Source organism: Hemiscyllium ocellatum, chromosome 9 (assembly GCF_020745735.1).
Source record: "Hemiscyllium ocellatum isolate sHemOce1 chromosome 9, sHemOce1.pat.X.cur, whole genome shotgun sequence".
Taxonomy (NCBI): Eukaryota; Metazoa; Chordata; class Chondrichthyes; order Orectolobiformes; family Hemiscylliidae; genus Hemiscyllium; species Hemiscyllium ocellatum.
The window spans coordinates 37,757,389-37,775,206 of NC_083409.1; the positions used below are offsets into that span (position 1 = coordinate 37,757,389).

The 17,818-nt window shown below is 39.5% G+C and overlaps 1 protein-coding gene across 8 annotated transcripts in view; it reads right to left on the reverse strand.

Annotated features, from left to right (window-relative positions):
- dnm3a (dynamin 3a) overlaps window positions 1-17,818 on the reverse strand; it is a 208,098-nt gene that overhangs the window by 96,324 nt on the left and 93,956 nt on the right. For 5 of the 8 annotated variants that reach the window (XM_060830134.1, XM_060830131.1, XM_060830136.1 and 2 more), the window contains 2 exons: window positions 14,698-14,768; window positions 9,864-9,915 (listed from right to left, as the gene is read on the reverse strand). The exons of 1 other annotated variant lie outside the window; for it this stretch is intronic. In XM_060830134.1, the coding sequence (XP_060686117.1) occupies window positions 9,864-9,915; window positions 14,698-14,768 (123 nt within the window). Of the gene's footprint in view, window positions 1-8,955; window positions 9,003-9,863; window positions 9,916-14,697; window positions 14,769-17,818 lie in introns of all 8 variants that reach the window. 2 more of the 8 variants (XM_060830139.1, XM_060830138.1) reach the window with 2 other exon arrangements.

Genomic DNA, 17,818 nt, shown 5'->3' on the forward strand with positions numbered 1-17,818 from the left:
GCAAAATGATGTTGACAGAGGCTGGCAGCATCCAGATAAATGCCAAGTGAGGATGCACAAGGAAAGCAAACTAAGAGCCACTAGAGGCATCCTGTGCAAATGCAAATGTGCCCTGCATGCAAAGCAACATGGCAGAACTGTGCAAGTTACCCTGTGCTCGAAAGTGAAGTGCTGAAGAGTTGGAGTGGTCTTTAAATAGGTCCTAGAACAGGCATGATGTGGTAATGTGCCAATGCCAACTTGTGTGGATGAGAGGTCAAGGATGGTAGTGATCATGGAACATTCAAGCACATTGTGCTGAAAACACAGTTGGAAAATGGCTGGGACAAGTAATCAGCAAGTTGGAGTAACTTATCAAACTTTTCACTGTATTTTTCATGTAAAAGTACACGTGACAATAAATTTCTATTCTATTACATTCTTGCAGTCTGGAGAATGAGCTATGGTCAGTTCTGCAGGTCACGTACAACTGGTCTGGTGATCACAGGTAGGTCAGTCAGGGTACTGTGGTCACATCAGTCTGGAGGCTAAGTTGTTGGATATTTTGGTGTTGCATCACCATCAGTCCAGGGAATCTGCTCAATGATAGTCGGTGACTTATCAAGGGGCAATCCATGGAATCTTTGGCAAAGAGGATAACTCAGAAGGGATTCATTGCATTGGGTTATTGAAAGATTGGTGAAAGAAGGGTGGGACCTCACAGAGGATAGGAGGGGATTGGGAGCAGGTTCTCACAGGTCAGTATGGTCGTCACATGGAGAAGATACAGGACCATCAAGGATATGTGAACCTCCAAAATCATGGGGTCCGAGTGTAAAGTGGGCATATTAATTGTAAATTGAAGGGGATTCACTGAAGAGGGATGGGGGAAACCAAAAGAGCCACAGGAGCAGCAACACCACAAAAGGAAACAAGAAAATGGGGGACGAGGAGGAACCTTGCATTACAAGCAAAGACTGCATCACTCCCTAGAATATAATGTTGAAAACTTGCCATGTTGGATAGAAAGTCAACTGTGCAATACCTGTTCAAACTGGCTGAAACCACATGCAAAGTAGAAAGAAGTTACTGTTTTCTTCTGAGGTGGGAGGTGGAGTAAAACTCTTGGAATCAGAGCACCTGCTGAGGTTAGTCAATAATCATGCTGTAAAACCAACAATCTGGATTCAATTTTCACTTCATCTGCAGGCCATGCATTGTCAAAGAGTACACATTCCACATTTTGGTCTCAATTTGAGAATCACACTGAGTGCATTAATTCCCGGCATTTCACGTGAGCGAAGCAATGCTAATCAGCCAATGATTCTTAACAGCAGAGTCTGAAGTTCCCATTTCCCAAACACATTTCATAGGTAGCACTGGAAGACAATGCTTCATAGCTATCAGACTCTCAAACTGAAATGCATGTATGAACAAACATCAGCTGTTTTTCCTTTGCTTCAGAGTGGGGTAAATGATTGCATATGGCAGAATTCTATTCTCAATGTATCATTGAAACTTTGATATTGCAAAGTGCGTCCGTTATTGAGAAAATGTAAGAGTCTATTATACAGAATGTAAAGCAGAACATTTAGAAACGCATTATATGATGAAGCAGATTCAATTGGGCTTCATGGAGGAGAAATCATGCCTGACAAATTTAGTAGAATTCTTTTGAGAAGATAACACATAGGATAAAGGGGAAGCAGCAGATGCAATATACTTGGATTTTCAGAAGGCACTTGATAAGGTACTACATGAGTGTACTCAAAACGATAAGTGTACAGAGGAACCTCAATTATCCGAAGAAAATTTCAAGGTTCCGCAAAAATCTTACATCAAAGAGGTAAGTGTATTCCATTTACCTGTCTGAAGGTGCTGCGAAAACGCTGGCAAAAACAAAGAAACACAAGCAACTCAAGCATCAGCAACTGGATATTTTAAAAGTCTGTGTTTTACTGTATTCTCGGCACTTTACCAGGCCGTTCATTTAAAAGAAAGGCCAAGACTGTAAACGCATGCATGAGGCGAGGCTTCCGTTTTTCTGTCGTGAGACTCAGTTCCCAGATACTGATTCTGTAAATAATCTTGTGATCGTAGAAGCTGTTCGAAACTTTGTTTAATGCTGGGATTTCATGGTAAGGGTTTAGTGCTTCTCATTTTAATCTGTGATTTGCAGACTACAAATATTGGTTTGTTTAAATGGCAGACTTATTAAAACTATAGATTTAAACAAATTCGCTGGTAGAGCACAGCGTTAGATCAGATTAGATTATTTACAGATTAGATTACTTAGATTACTTACAGTGCGGAAACAGGCCCTTCAGCCCAACAAGTCCACACCGACCCGCCAAAGCGCAACCCACCCATACCCCTACATATACCCCTTACCTAACACTACGGGCAATTTAGCATGGCCAATTCACCTGACCCGCACATCTTTGGATTGTGGAAGGAAACCGGAGCACCCGGAGGAAACCCACGCAGACACGGGGAGAACGTGCAAACTCCACACAGTCAGTCGCCTGAGGCGGGAATTGAACCCAGGTCCCTGGCGCTGTGAGGCAGCAGTGCTAACCACTGTGCCACCGTGCCGCCCTAAGTATAACTTCCCCTGTTAAAGCAAAAATCGATTATCCGAATAATCAATTATCCAAATGAAATAGTGCCCGCCTATCTCGTTCAGATAATCTTGTTCAGATAATGTATACGGTATTAGTAGATTAGCATGGAAAGAAGATTGGCCAACTAATAGAAGACCGAGAATTGGGATAAGGTAGGCATTTTCAGAATGGCAACTTTTAACTGGTAGTGTGCCGCAGGGATCAGTGTTGGGACCACAATTGTTTACAATGTATATTAATACTTAAATAATGAAAGTAGATGTTCTGTCACCAAGTTTGCAGATGATACAAAAATAGGTGGGAAGGCAAGTGGTGAAGATGCAGAGTCTGCAGAGGGTACAGACAGGTAACTGGGTGGACAAAAACTGAGTAGATAGAACATAATGCTGGATAATGTGAATTTATGCACACAGAGTGAATATTATTTAACTGCAAAAAGCTTTGGAATCAAGGGATTTGGGAATCATCATCCATGAATCACAAAAAGCTGACATGCAAGTTCAGTGGATAATATGAAAGACAAATGGAATGTTGGCTTTCTTCCAAAGGGAATGGAGTATGAAAGTTGAGAGGTTTTGCTAAAGCTATACAAGGCTCTGGTCAGCCAACAGCTGGAATACTGTGGACAGTTTTGATTCCCTTATCTAAGGAGAGATGTACAGGCATTGGAGGCCATCCAGAGAAATTTCAATAGGCTGATACCATGTATGGAGGGATTGTCTAATGAGGAGAGAATGGGTAGGTTGGTCCTGTTCTCGTTGGAATTTAGAAGAATAAGAGATAATCTTATTGAAACATAAAATAATGTTTCAGCTCCTTGACAGGGTAGATGCAGAGAGGTAGTTTCCCCTTATGAGAGAGGCTTAGATCAGAAGGCTTCACCACAGAATAATGGGTTGCACATTGAAGTCAGAACTGAGAAGGAATTTCTTCTGTCAGAGGGTAGAGAATCTGTGGATTCTTTACTGCAGTTGACCACTGAGACTGGGTTAGTAAATATTTTCAAAGATGAGATAGATGGAGTTTAATCAGCAAGGGAAGCAAAGGTTCTGGGGAAATGGCAGGAAAGTGGAGATGAAGATTATCAGATCAGCTGTGATCTCAATGAATAGCCGAGCAAATTCGATGGGCTGAATGGCCTACTTCTGCTCCTACATCTTATGGTCTTGCCCAAAGCTCCTTCAGTAGGGATCACAGTGAGGGCCGAGGATTTCCTTGAATAAACTTGTGTTATTTTTCTGATATCCATCACAGCTTACCTTCTCATATACCTCATATGGAGACTGCTGTTGCTGGAATCCTGAACGTTACAATTCAAGGATCCCTGATGTCTGAGCTTATTGGCAGGAAGGAGACCATTGCTTACAAGAGATTATCAATGCTTGGCTATTGCAATTTCTTTCAGCTTTGGAATGCCTGACAAGGATGCTCATTTCGCACATGGATATAAGTCCAACAGCAAAGGTTAAACAACAGCACACATTTTACCAGTGGAAATAAGCATATACTTACAAAAATGAAAGGTGAGTTACAATTTGTGCCCTGAATAAATTTTTCTTATCCTCAGTCTCCTACTACATTGGAGTGCAGTTCAGACCTCCAGAGCTGCTCTGCACTTAGTCTAGTGGCCTAGAACACTCAGGCAGTTGTCTTCAGGTGCCATGGGCTTACAGAGCACAGGCCTATAGGAAGTGTCCCTCCCAGATATAGGCTCACCCTTACAGCAAACTTCAGACCATAATGAGGTGGAGTGAATGATCCAGACATTTCAGGAGTGTTATGAGAAGAAACCTATGCAGGCACCTGCTCTTTAATGAAACCACCCTATCTCCCAGAAGGAAGGGGCATCTGGAGTGATGCATAGGTCCTTGATTCCTTTCTTGCCTTACCACTAATGCTCAGTACTCATGGGGAAAGCAGAGAACGATCAGTGCAGATTCACACACTTATTTGCCAGCTAGAGTGCACAGCACCTTGTCCTCTACTGTGGTTGTCAATCTGTCCATTAAGACCATCATGCCAGAGCCTGCACTGGGTCTGGTAATGTTTACGGGCTGCTACAATTTTGATCAAGCTTACTGAATGCCTCCGACAAACACGTCTGTACATTTGACAAAATCATTAATGGCCATGAACTTGGGACCATCTACTGCTTGGAGTTGAGCAGTTGCCTGGTTTCCAATAGTCCTTTGAGTGCCACAGATATGCAGCGTTTCTTCCACAGATATATAAGCAGTGATATACTCATCGGATTGTGCTCCTGAGAACCAAGGTGGGAATTTCTGAGCTTGTGGAGCTCAGTGGCTTTCTACTAAGTGGAGGAGCTGGAGCCACTAATGCCTAAGACAAGAGGAATTCTGCTGCCCACAGATACCATATTACACTTCAGGAGGCCATCCACAGGGAGGAGGAGCAAGGCTTAGAAGGTCCACATGCTTGTAACAGTTTTGTACATTAGCTCACACGGATCATCATTGAAATTTTGCTGTATTTTATAATCAACTGCAAATTAGTACTTATCATTACTTTCTGAATCAGTGAATTGGGTTTTCTGACTACATATTGGGCAGTCTGCACTTCATGCTTAAGTAAAATACATCATGATCAATCTGAGGTCACCTTGTCAGTCTACTCCAGCACAGAAGGCATGGGGTGCCAACATCAGACGCTGCCTGCTCTTTTGTAAAAAAGAATTGACAAGATACTAAGCTAGCTAAGGAAAAAGGACTGTAATATTTTGTTCTCCGTTCCACATAGTATAATCACCCATACAGTGACCTCAGATTGTGGAACATGCCTGCATGGATCTTCGTCTTTGGGACCTTTTCCCGATGAATGCAGAATGCCATTTTATAACATTATAGCTCCCCTGTGCCTTTGTGTGGCCTATGAGATCTTGTACTGTCTTTGTGAATTATGGTGCCAGTATAAGGTCATATGCAATTACTTCTGCTTCACAGAGATAATCATTTTTAATCTGTAATGACCAGGTTACAATGGTTAAGGTTGCATGTGTTCAAGTTTTGTATCCCATGGAGTTGACTACATTCATGTCACATGCACTGTACAATGATTAGAGATGACTTCACCTATAATGAGACAGCCTGATTAATGAAATTGTGCCTTGAAGAGTCTCACATTGCTCCCAGTGGAGCTCTTGAGCTCAGACAGACACAGACCTTACTCCATCCATTCCAGGTGTGGATGCAGCCACCTTCCATTCTCAATGCACACTTATGATTTCATATGTATGCAAGACTATGTAGCTCTCAATACAGTAGGTCACAGGCTCTGCTTGATAATCAAGTGCCCAGCCCTGAACCCCATGTTCCCGTCTTCTTTCCACTCTCTGCTGTACCCAATAATACTGAGCTTCTACACATTCTTGTACTTCTCTGAATTACAACTTCATCTCTCAATATTACCGCAAGCCCTACCTTACAGCTTAGCCATGCCAACTAGTGGTGAGGGCCACCATGTCTCAGGAAAGGGTGAGGTTGAGAAGGCAGCATCTTCAGAAAGCTTTAAAAGTACTAGTTAATATATGACCAAAAATTATAATGTGGGTGTGTGCAGTATCAACATTTACATTACCACAGAAATGAAAAACAGAGTCCTGAAGAAACTCAGCAGCAACCTCAACATTTGTGGAGACGCAGAGTTAATATTTTGAATCCTATGACACTTCTTCAGAACATGGAACTCAATGCTAATTCTGGTTTTCTCTCCAGTGATGCTGCCGAGTCTGAAGTTTTTCAGCACTTTCCATTTTTATTTCAGATCTCCAGCATCCACACTATTTTGCTCTGATTGTATTAATAGAAGGATATGCATTTAATACTTTTACAAACACAAAACAAACTTCACTACGTCTTGTGTACAAAACATAGCTTGAGCTCCATCTGGCACAATAATGCTGGAGATCAGAGTCAGCAGTGTGGTGCTAGAAAAGCAGAGCAGGTCAAGCGACATCCGTGAAGCAGAGGAATCGACGTTTCGAAGGGCATATGCCTGAAATGTCAATTGTCCTGCTTCTCAGATGCTGCTTGAACTGCTGTGCTTTTTCAGCACCACACTCTTGGCAATACTGTTGAGCCAAATATGTACAAAGTGCCCATTTCAATGACAATCAGGTAATAACTTGATCATTTGAAGTCTATTCCACTAGTTTAATACATACAAAGCCAAAGGAAGTAATAATGGAACACGTTAACTTCACACATGATCTATCTATGGCTAGAAAATTAATTGGCTCAGGTTCTGAGATAGCAATAATAATGAAACTACCTGCTCACCATCATTACTCCCCCAAAACTGACAGTAACATCTGGAAGTTATAGATTACAGTTGGAAATCCTTAAGCTGTTGTCAGCAATTCTACGTTTCCCATAAGATGGACTACTGAAGTCCCCACAGACTACAATCAAGTAAAGACCAATGAGCTAATGAAAACTTTTGCACTATTGGTCTCACTGCAAAAATCCTTAAAAGTTACTACTTGTTGAATGAGGTACACATGAACTTTTCTCTGCATGTAATTACTAACAAGGTTCACTGACACATATTATGATGTCATATTTATGGAATGTCAAATTTCTTTATTGTGATAAAAAGTTATTTTATTTTTTTTCAATTCTTTAAAATGATTGTTAATGTTACTTTGGTTGCTAACTTAATTCCATGTGTACACACAATCATTTATTTTTCTTTCTATTAAATTTTAACTGAAATGAAAAATATTCAGTGCATTCCATGCCTGGTTTGCTGTCTGTGAGAATACTTCAATATGATTGATTGTTGATTGAGCTCTGTTGCTATATACCTACAGACCCTTTGACTTGGTGGCAAATTCAACATGACGCTGAGAAAAGAGAAATCCACTGCAGATAAATTGCTAGATCACTGTTGATAGTTTTCTTTGAGGTCACCGGTAAACACCATCAATTTGAAGCTGACTGCAAAATTCCAGCCATAATAAATATAACTTTTAAATTTGATTTTTAATGTGAGTTTAGTCAAATAAAAATTAACAGCTGCACAAATCCATATTCTGATTCACAAAGATGTAAACGTGAAAACAAAACTGTTCACAATCAGGTTTATTCAACAATGCTTTAAACAAAATGTGGCTTGTTTTACACATGCTTGGAAACCTTAATTGGAATTATTTATTAGCTGAATTTAAAAATTCTAACTTTCCTAAAATTCTATTTGTCTTAAATAAATTGAATTTAGTTCAGTTTTTGTATCCAGCAAAGTTATTTGATAAGGCTACCAAAATGCCCTGCAACTGATTTCATTTTACAAATATCACACTACAGTCATGAAACTGTATGTCTGAAGTCATAAAATACATCTGTAGTTACAGGAAAAAAAAGTCAGATTTATTTGTCTAGCACATATTCTATACAGAATTTCTGGGTACCAACAATGCCATGGAGTTTATTGCAGAACAAACTTAAAACACTTAGGCTTGAAACACTTAACACAAGACAGATATTCACTTGAAGTTGTGAGACAAGATAGGTCAGAAGATGAAATACTTTGAGTGTCATTTTAAAAAAATGACTCTGGTCACCAGTTATAGTGATAGATTCAAATACAGAGTACACCAAAAGTGCTGCAAAGTGCTTACTTGTTTTTTGTAAAAGACTGAAATTGTTAGTAGTCTAATATATTAACATATATCTCACCAAACATGCACAAAATAGAGGAAGCAGGTTTCATTATCCATGTCTTATCTTGCTCATTTTGCAGCTTTTTAAAAAAAAAGTCATTAATTCAAAGGAAGGAAACAATCAATAGATTGAGGCATACTGTTATGGCATAAAAGCCTTGTAGAATTAGACAAAATATCAGATATGTTCAAAGGTAATGTGAAAGTCAAAGTTGTAGTTGTGACATGAGAATTATTTCAAATGATAAATAGAATATTTATATGCATAGAAACTTAACCATATTAACAGTCACACTGTTATAGATTTAAGGTTTGTACATGTTCATATATATGAGCTATAGAAAATGAATGAAAACCTCATGAGAAAGACTTGGATAATGAAGTTGCCAATTTGCAACGTGATACTATAAACACAGAGACAAGAATCCATGCACTGTTTTACATATTTGCATTGGTATCTATTTCAGCTCAATAGTATACTAGTTCATACATGTGCATCAATATAGTTAGTAATTCTAAGTAATAAATTGATAAACTATAAACTTTTCTACTGTGCATTAAAGGTGAAAAATATGTGCAATGTTAATAACAAACTGGAAATCAATGTATTATTTGGTTAGAGGCAAGCTGACAAAACGCTCCAATGCTCAGCAGTAAACCAGTAGTGCATCTTACAAACTCTTAGCTCGTACAATTTGTCTCAAGAGTGGAAGATGAGAGTCCTGAAATAGCAAAACAAAAAGAATGCAACAAAGAAACACGTTGGTAACAATATGGGATTTGATGTATGTAAATGTAATTAAGCATTAATATTAAAAATCTTTAAGTGTCTGTTGTACAGTTTCACCATAACTGGCTGCCATGATACAGACCAACAACAATGCTTTGGTAAATTCAATATACTTTGCTAAAACAAAATGAAACAGATTTTGGAGTTTTCAAACCACTTTAAATTGCTTAACTTTACACCATAAAAGTTTTGTAATTAACACCATTCAATTTTTTTTACAATAGATTCTACCAAGAATGACATGATTCACAAAGTAGAAGCAACCATTTGATATTATGTTAACATTTTAGTGAAACAGTCACTCTGATCATGCCAAGAATGGCCTTTTCCTTTGCACTCCATAAAAGTATGCACATGTCTGAACTAGTAAACTACACTATCTAAGAGAACACAATGATTACTTACCAATAATTCTCCTTCCAAGCATTATCAACAGAAAAATTGTAAACAAAGTGCAATTAGTTGTGAGGGAGGTTTAAAAGGAAAAATGGTTTAAAAAGATGAGCAAAGACAAAATCAATGGGATATAGATAGTTGTGGTGATTAAGAGAGAGGAAAAAAGCTAGCTCTTTCTGGAACACGTTACAATCAAACTGCACTCCAAAAGGAAAATTTCAAAAACAATTCTTTGACAAAATTCCATCTTTTGCTACAGTAAATGCTCATAACATCAGGAAAAACTGCATGCAGCAAAAGCTATTATAAAAAATGTAAATTAAATTAAAATTGCAGTAGTGCAATGCAGGCAGCTATTCAGATCTTTAGGGAAATTTCCAAGTAAAGGCATTCATACCTGATTCCCAACAGCCTGCTTCTTGCAAAACTGGCTAGTCCTTTGTTGGGCACTAAAGAAAAATACATGCAAGTTCCAGAGGATCAATATCTAGCAAGATACATAAATCCTTTAGAAAAGAAGTATTAACCAATTCATGATTCTGTTTGAATCTTTCAGTACGTCATGCATATAAAGTATAAAGAGATGAACAACTGTAAAAATGATCAAGGTTGAGTCACAAACAAAGAACAAATTGTCATGGCTTGCTAATAAAATAAATTGTGCTGAGGCATACATCTTTATAGGTATCAGTTGCAACCTTTGGGAGGAACAATACTAGCATGAAGTGCAGAAAATTCAGGTTTGATTCTCATTCAAAGGGAAAAGTGATTGGTTCTTGACTGAACAGATACCGGAAGAGAATAGAGAAGGCAATGGTCTAGTGGTATAATAGCTGGACTGTTAACTTAGAGACCAAGCTAATGATCTGAGGACCAGAGTTCAAGTCATGCCACGGCAGGTGGTGGAACTTGAATTCAATAAAGATTTGGCTAAGAGTCTAATGATGACAATGAGCTGATGGTCAGAAAAACCAATCTGGTTCACTAATGTCCTTTAGGGAAGGAAACTGCCATTCTTACCTGGTCTGGCCTACATGTGACCCACAGCAATGTGGTTGACTCTTAACTGCCCTCTGGGATAGGCAATTAAATGTTGGCCTAACTGGCAACGTGCTCATCTCATGAACAAATTTGAAAAACCAGACTTTGACTGGTGTAAAGCATAACAAAAGAGAACTGGTCTGAAACACAGACTCAAAATATAAACCAAAGAATTGAACAAAGCTAGAAAAGTTGATTGGCTCTTTATATAGAGCCTTTTCATTCATTCTTGGAAAAACACAGCATAACAAAACATACCTTTTACTATCACAAACACAAAGAATGCTGCAGAAACTCAGCAGGTCTGGCAGCATCTGTAGAGAGAGAAACAGAGTTAACATTTCAAGGATGTTATAACGTATGTTTATAACGTTAACTTATGACTCTTCTTCAGGGGTTGGAAAGGTATTGGGAAAAAGTTCCGTTTGCTGACATCAAGAAGCAACGACAGTATATTCTAGGGAGATGATTGCACATGTATCAGTGAATGAGTTTTATTGAAATATATCTATATGCACATCTTTGTCGCTTGCAGTGATGGGAAGAGAGAGACAGAGAGGGTGAGCAATCAGCCAGGGTGGGGGTAGAAAGAGATCAGGTGGGGAAGGGTAAGAGAGAGATCAGACAGGGCATGTTCTGATCTCTACCCCATGCAAACCCAATCATCACTGTCCATTCTCACTGTCTCTTTCTCTCCCTTTCGACCCCAAGTCCATTCTCTTGACTCCAGTCCCATTTGATTCCCATTTCAAGCCCGCACCCTTTCTGTGCACATGCACAGTGTGGGCTCTTGCTCATGACACAGTGACGTACAGTGTTGAGAGTGTGGCACTGGAAAAGCACAACAGATCAGGCAGCATCTGAGCAGCAAGAGAATCGACATTTCGGGCATAAGCCCTTCATCAGGATTTAGGCTTGTGGGCCAGGAGGTGCTGACAGATAAATGGGAGGAGGATGGGGCTGGGGGTAAAGTAACTGAGAATGCAATAGGCAGATGAAGGTGGGGAGAAGGTGAGAGGTTGGAGAGGAGGGTGGAGCGGATAGATGGGAAGGGCGATGCACAGGCCAAGAGGGCAGTGCAGAGTTGGAGGCTTGGGATTGGGATAATGTGGAGGGGAGGGGAAATGAGGAAACTGGTGAAATCCACATTAATACCATGTAGTTGCAGGGTCCTAAGGTAGAAGACGAAGCATTCTTCCTCCAGGCGTGGGTGATTAGGATTTGGCGATGGAGGAGGCCCAGGACCTGCATGTCCTTGGTGGAGTGAGAGGGGGAGTTGAGGTATTCAGCAACGGGCGGTGGGGTTGGTTGATAAGGGTGTCCCAGAGTTGTTGTCTGAAACGATCCGCAAGTTGGCGTCCTGTCTCCCCAATATAGAGGAGATCACGTTGGGTGCAACAAATACAATATGGGGAAGTACAGGTGAATTTCTGTTGGATGTGGAAGGATTCTTTGAGGTCTTGGACGAAACTGAGGGGGGAGCTGTGGTGGCAAGGGAAGATGCTGGTTGCAGGGTGTGGGGTGTGGGCTGGTGGGGGGACATGGATATGACAAGGACGTCTCTCTAGAAAAATGATAGGGATGGGGAGGGAAATATATCTGTAGTGATGGGGTCTGTTTGTAGGTGCCGGAAGTGGTGGAGGATGATGCAATGTATAGAGGTTGGTGGGGTGGAAGGTGAGGACCGGAGGGGGTTCTGTCCTTGTTGCTTCTGCCCGTAACATCAATTCTCCTATTCCTCTGATGTTGCTCAACCTGCGTTGCTTTTCTAGCATCACACTCTCGACTCTGATCTGCAGTCCTCACTTTCTCCGCAGTGACATATAGTGCCTGGATCTATGCATCTGTGTGTTGCTGTATGAGCACATTAGGTGCAGTCACCCCAAAGTGGCAGTGTTACCAAACAATGCTGTTGGTTTTATTTTGACTGAGGCACAGGAAGAGCAAAGGGGCAGATTGTATAGAGGCCCTATGCAACAAACAAAGGCTCATTGTGGAGAAAGACTAAATGAGATGCAAAAGGATATAAACTGTGGTGAGAAAGGGAGTTCTGAAGAAGAATCATATAAACTTAAAACATTAACTCTGTTTCTCAGTCTGCAGATACTGTCAGACTTGTTTAATTTATCCAGCATTCTATGTTTCCATTTGTTTCAGATTTCCAGCATCCACGATATTGTACTTTTATAACTTTACTTAGAACTAAAACTTTAATTGTTCTTGTACAGAATTTCTACATTTTGAGCACTTGAATTAATCAATTCAAAGTAATCTAAGCCATGTACATTCTGAGTTTTAATTAAATATCCTATCGCAGTGAACTTGAAGAGCTAGCTTCGTTATTTTATCATAATTGGTCTTATGTTCTAAAGAGATCTGAAAGTCCAATTTAAAACTTTCCTAACTTACAATGCAATGGATATTACTGAAAAGTAAAATACAATTTAGCTTATCCATTAAATTCATCAGTCAAATGTATGAACTACATTCACATCATCAGGAAGGGCAGCACTGTGGTTCAGTGCACAAGGGATGCAGGCTTGATTCCACACTCGAGCAACTGTCTGTGTACAGTTTGCACATTTTACCCATGTCTGTGTGGGTTTCTTCCTATAGTGCCAAGATGTGCAGGTTAGGTGGATTAGCCATAGGAAATGCAGGATTAAAGGGATAGGTTGGTGATGGTGGTGGTGGTGGGGGGAGCAAATGTGGGCGCGCTCTGGCTGGGATATTCTTCGGATATTGGTGTGGACTCGATGGGCTGAATGGCCCATTTATGATTCATCTACTGAGATATTTTCTCCACAAACCTATCAGCAAAACCTAATCGCTCCTAAAAGCAGCCACCCTCCTGAGAAAAATCTTCTTTCTGGCTATCCTTAGCTTTCTTTTAATCTAAAACCACAATTTTAGTCTTCTGGCGCTCCATGAAAAACAGCTCTACATTATCCTCATCTCTGTCACTTAGTAGCTTCTATATTTATCCAAGACCTTCTCTCACTTTTCCTCTGAAGGCAAAAGAACCAAAGTTTTTCAATTTTTTTTCTTGTAACTCAACTTTGTGGCTAATCTCTGCATTGCTTTACAAGCTTAAGTTGTTGCTCAATACCACAAGGATGAAATAAAACGGAAAGCTGACCAGAGATGAGATTTGTTTAAACTTTCAACTGGTCAGAAAATTAAATTGATGGTGTATGTTAAGGATTTGGATAAAATTATAAACGAATAAGGAAAGTGTGATTTGTGATTAATACATACCTTTCAAGATATGTGTGGAATCTACAATTATGGAGTCAAGGCTTGGTAGCAAACATGTGAGTAAGTGCCACTTTCACTCTGGGACAGATCAGCTTTTCTTGTGCAATCACTTGATTCTCAGCTCATTCCATATGTACGTATAAGCAGCTCAGCAGATCTTATAGTGAGAGCAAGCAGGAAAAATTTGGCCCATGAGTTGAAGATCCTGGTAGCATACTGAAAGGGCACTCAGAGAGGTACTTACTCCCTGCAAGCAAGGAGCATCACTCTGGCCCTCAGAATAAATGCGTGCAGCTAAATATTTGGGCCCAAGCACTCCTTCCCTTGTCTGGACGTCTCAGACAGACATTCACCTTTGGCCAGACAACCTTTCAGCTTTGGCCAAATTCCTTGGCCCATGCCCATTGCCCTCCAGACTCCCTTCTTTTGTTATCCTGCATTCAACTTCTATAACTGCCATCTGATGTCAATCATGACATGGCATAGATGAACTATCCCCAAAAAGGACAAAGCAGCAACTACTTATTCCAAAGTCCAGCAAGCACAGTACCGTACCTGCTCCATGCCTCTGATGTGCAGTTGTGAATTGGAAGGCAAATACCTCTTGCTTGCTGAGAACTCAGCTGAGAAGGGGAATTTAATTCTGCCAAGCTGGCCTTCCCATGGTATGAATGAAATGCAAATGAGCATCTTGACACTTACTGTCAGAAAGCTCAACCCTCTTTCATGCCGTTGATGGGAACCTGATTTTGGCTTCTCATGCGATAAATTCTGCCACTATTTCTGCTCCCAGACAAAATCCTGCTCTATGATATATCCCATACTGATATTTATATGGTGTGAGCATACAATAATTTAGTTATGAAAATTACAAACACCCTTACTTAATTTGTAAATTAAGTTCTTCATTAAAAGACTAATGGGATACCTACTTTGCAAACCCGATGAAATCTTCATGGTTAGTGTTGATATAAGACAACTGGATATCAATCAGTAAAACAACCTAAAAAAGGCAAGGACAAAACTTTCAAAGCTGTAATCTTCAATGATGCCATCTCCCTCAGTTCTCTAGCTATCTAAAAAGTGAAAACTCTGCCACTGCTTACGTCAAGTACGATTCACCTTTTAGCTAAGAATATTATTAAACATCAGTGTAATTGTTTGAGTTAAGACATCTGACTATGAATGTAGGATGAAACTGGTAGAGATTGCTGGGCATAATGATGAAAGGTTAATACTTTCATACTCACTGAATTGAAAATCTAAAATGTAGGAAGAGGTCAATCAGCTTGTCCTGTCTGTACTGTGTTATGATCTCTGATGATATTACTGGACAAGTCAGATCTCAGAAACCTGGTTTGATACATCATATGATTTTCTTTTGCTTACTTAGTTAACAGTAGTCAATGAAAAACGTTCACCCAAGGTTGCAGATTGAACTTAACAATAGAATATAAGCTTACTTTACATAAAATAAGTAAATCAAACAAACCAAGCTGTTAGATTGTTAGAATCATCTCAAATCACACCACAAAATAAAATTTCAACCTTTCCTGACACTATGCATTGAAGTGACTCGAGTCCTGAGAAATTACACACCTCTTAATACTTCAGGGTTGTATTTCACTGTCTCCTGATAGTTTCCCAGTCCTGAACCATGGAGACAATTTGATAAATCCTTTGCATATCTGACATGAATTTTTCGCAATTCTTATTTCTAATAACCTGCAGAGTTTGAACCTTAAATTTCACAAACTGAACATTCCTTGCTCAGGGGATTTGTTATTTAAATTGCCCTGAATCTTTTTTTCTAGGAGAGAAATGAAGCTTGTTTCCATACTCAGCACTGGTGCCTTCTGAACCAAATTGTTTTTAAAAATGCTCATCTTAGATTCTTTTGAATTTAAAATGAAACTAATGGCCTTCTTTGCTTACTTGCATTAAATTCAACAATAAAACTTAGCTCCATTAACACCATAGAGGTCAGCAGTCACTTGCCTCATGATGAATATTACATTAATCAATGTGCCAGAAGGACTTTCTAACCCTTTTTTATATATAAAGGAGAACCCCCATAGGAGTAAATAACACCCACCTGCCTTTATTTATAAATCCAAATTCCAAGAATGATATTAATATATACATAAGTTATATACAGAGTGTTATTAGAGTCTCGTCTGTTCCAAAGGAAACAACCCACCCTATCCAATCTGTCTTCATAGCGAAAAATATTAATTCTTAGCAATATCCTTTCAATTTCCTCTGCACAAATTTTGTATTATTGCATCCTCCTTGTTTTGTGGCAAATATAACTGCACAGAGTACGCTAACTCCTAAGTACCACGCCTTGTTCACAAAAGAAAAAGTATCCTAGATGCCTTCATTATTTTATCTACCCACCCTGACATTAGCAGGGTTACAAAAATGTACTTACCATGATCCCGATGTTCCCTAACACTTTACAGAATCCTATAATTGTGTATTTCCTTTGCTTGTAGCAGCTCCAAAAATGTGCTACCTCATATTTCTGGATCGAACTACCAGATTTCTGCCCAATGACCCATCCATTGATATCTCCATGCAGTCTACAGTGTTTTTCCTCATTCTTAACCATCAAGCAGATTTTTATTGCTTATTTAGACTACTTAATCATATTTCTTGCACTTCAACAATTGTACAACCCTACCAGGCATAAGAGTTAAACAGGAAAAGGGGTCCAACCATGGCTCGCAAGGGAAATCAGGGATAGTGTTAAAATCAAAGAGGAGGCACATAACTTGGACAGAAAAAGCAGTAAACCAGAGGACTGGGGGAAATTTTAAATTCAATAGAGGAGGACAACGGGTTTAATTTGGAAGGTGAAAACAGAATATGAAAGTAAGCTTGCGGCAAACCTTAAAACTGACTGCAAAGGCTTCTTGAGATATGCAAAGAGAAAAGACTGGTTAAAACAAATATAGGTCCCTTGCAGTTAGAGTCAGGTGAATTCAGAATGTATAACAATAGGGAGAGATTTTGACCCAGCAACACTGAAGGAACCTGACATAATTCTAAGATCTTGACTCAAATCCAGTTTTCTTCCTGCTCCCTGTAATCCATTGTTAATTTAAAGATAAAAAAAAAAGCCTACTTCAGTCTTGAATATATTCAATGACCCAGCCTTTATTGCTATTTGGGATAGAGAATTCCATGGATCACTGGCTTTCTGAGAGAAGGAACTCCTCCTTGTTTCTGTCTGAAATTAGAGATCTCCTAATTCTAGACTCCTTCAGGAGGGATAACATTAGCATCTACCCCATGAAGCCCCCCAACCAAATCTTTTGTTTCCATAAGATCATGAGTTATTCATCTCAACTTCAATGAGTCTAATGTTCTGAAGAAGTGCTACCTAATATATTCATTGATAATGTTATCATATGGATATATATATATATCAGCATGTATTACAGAGTTTTTGAAAATAAACTTTTTCGAGTGAAGGACACTTAATGACAGGAATTAAAATAGTGCATTTGTGAAGGATGTGAACTGCTTTTTGGGAAATGCAGTGGCTCCAAAGTGCTCAGAAAGATCACATGACCTAGCTCTTGGGTAAGCTGTCTTTCTGCAATGAATAGGTCAGGAATCCCATTTAAATGGCTATCTGCCTCCAATGAAGTTAGATTTTGGACTCCTTGGTATTTGCAATCCAAGGTGTAGAGGTTGGACAAAGAGTGCGCAAGTTTGTTCTCAAAGAATTAGTTTCAGAAAGTCAGAGTGCCCCTCTGGAGATCTGACGCATCCCTGTGGATTTTGTCCCAGTATAAAGTCAACATCAAGGTTCCATTGGTAGTTGGGCATTAGATTTCCTTTGGAGATGGGGATCCAGTGCCCTTTCAGACAGTTAACTATGGACAGCGCTGTGTTTTTAAAAAGTGCATTAGCCCTTGGAATGGTCTGATCGGTCAAGAAGTGTCAATAAGTGTCAACCTGTCAAGAAGTGCCAAAAAAAATCAGCTAATAACTACAAATGTCCACATGTATGCATATGAATGAGAGAGCTTTTCTCCATAA